Source organism: Cannabis sativa, chromosome X (genome assembly GCF_029168945.1).
Source record: "Cannabis sativa cultivar Pink pepper isolate KNU-18-1 chromosome X, ASM2916894v1, whole genome shotgun sequence".
Lineage (NCBI taxonomy): Eukaryota > Viridiplantae > Streptophyta > Magnoliopsida > Rosales > Cannabaceae > Cannabis > Cannabis sativa.
This window is the reverse complement of record NC_083610.1, coordinates 38,189,242-38,191,170: the sequence shown is the minus strand read 5'-3', so window position 1 is coordinate 38,191,170 and position 1,929 is coordinate 38,189,242. Positions and strand designations below refer to the sequence as shown.

Below are 1,929 nucleotides of genomic sequence, written 5' to 3'. Positions count from 1 at the left end.
TCACTGTTCTCATTGGCATCAACCACCATTTCAACACATGCATCTTCGGCTTTGCTCTCCTCCTCCACGAGAAGCTTCCATCATATTCTTGGCTACTTCAAAAATTTCTAGAATGCCATGGAGATAAGAAGCCAAATGTTGTAGTTACTGACCCAGATGCGGCCATGAAACAGGCTATCGTTGAACACATGCCCGATGTTACGCACCGTCTCTGCGCTTGGCATCTCAATACAAATGCTTCAAAAAAGGTTAAAGATCCGATCTTCTTAAAAACATTTAAGGATCTCATGTACAACTACTACGAGGAGGAAGAATTTGAAGCAAGATGGTTAGACGTCATCCAAACCTAACAACTAACAGATAATGAATGGTGTCAAACAACATTCGAGTCAAGACAACAATGGGCAGAAACTTATTTAAGGGGTTCATTCGTTGCAGGAATGAGAACCACACAACGTTGCGAATCCATCAACTCTGCTCTAAAAATTTTTTTAGAGAAGAATTATTACTTGCGTGAATTTGTAACAACCATAGATATGATAGTCTCAAAGCTCAGACACAACGAGACTACAAATGACTTCAAAAGTAGATGCACTCGACCTCACCCACCTAATCCTACATGCTTGACCACTTACTACAACCAATGTACTGAATTCTACACAAAAACTATGTACCACAAGGTTGCTGAGCAGCTTGATTTAGAGAATAATTATTTTGTCATAAGTCAGGAGCAAGAAGGAGAGTGGCAGATATTCACCATTGGAAAGTTTCAGCATCCGGACGTCCAATACCGAGTTCATTACTGTGAAGGCCGACGAGCACTACACTGTAGTTGCTTGCTCTATGAAAGTCAGGGGTACCCTTGTAGACATTTATGGGCTATAATGAAAATATTAAACATGAGAAGAATACCTAATTCTCTTCTCATGAAGCGATGGAGCAAATCCGCAAAGATAAATCTCCACCTACATTTTTACCTGCCAGCACAACCACAACAGCACATTTACGAGATGGCTAGGTTTGGATCTCTCAGTTCACTGACTTATAACTTCACTTTCTATGCATCAAAATCAGAGGATTCGTACAACCGTGCAAAGGAAGAGCTTGAACGGCTAACTCTAATGTTCAAGGAAGAATTTGACTTGAATTCCAATCCGGAAGGAGAGACGCCACAACCTGGAAGATATCGTAGCAACCCCAACATTATTAAAGACCCCGAAGTTGTGAGAACAAAGGGTACGGGAAATACAAGGGAAGGACCAAACGGGGAGCAGATCCCAAGAAACTCAAGACATTGTCGCATTTGTCGCTCATCAGACCATGATTATCGACGGTGCCCAAATCGTCAACATAATACTAGATCTCAGGGGCAACAACCTCCAAACAAACAACCAACATCTGACTCATTCAATGACCACTCCAACGCGTATTTCCCGGAACCGCCTTCCTCCACACAAGAGTCTTACTATGGTCATTCTTATAACTAGCTACTTTTAGCCATTGTTGTTTAACGTTTACTTATTGCTTCAAAAATTCTACATTTATATACTTCTTGTTATGTTTGGCATGTTTAAGGTAATTTTCTCATCTTCACCAAATCTCAAAATTATTATTGACGAACAACTAAATTATGCCTAGGAAAAAAAACTCAATCTTATAAGGTGAAAAAATACATTTTTGTGGTAATTTTTAATATACGAAATATTTACAACTAAAAAATTACACCAACTAAAAACTCAATGTATAACAACAAATAATTTCATCACTTAAAACAAAATTTTCTAAACAATATACTACGAAACGTAAATGAACGTACTCAGTACGTGAAATTTTGTACTCGGTATGTACACTAATTTTACTAAACATCACGCAGAAACAAGTAATGTACACGGTACTCGATATAATGTACTTAATTACCATCCCACAAAT

The 1,929-nt window shown here is 38.4% G+C and overlaps 1 protein-coding gene across 1 annotated transcript; it reads left to right on the top strand.

Moving 5' to 3' along the window:
• Positions 1-536: 536 nt before the first annotated feature.
• LOC133032147 (protein FAR1-RELATED SEQUENCE 5-like) lies at positions 537-1,487 on the top strand. The gene has a single exon (XM_061105997.1). The coding sequence runs from the start codon at positions 537-539 to the stop codon at positions 1,485-1,487; it is 951 nt and encodes a 316-aa protein (XP_060961980.1).
• Positions 1,488-1,929: the final 442 nt, after the last annotated feature.

Bases quoted from the DNA above. Each gene is read 5' to 3' on its own strand.
- LOC133032147 (XM_061105997.1), top strand. From the start codon at position 537: ATGATAGTCTCAAAGCTCAGACACAACGAGACTACAAATGACTTCAAA.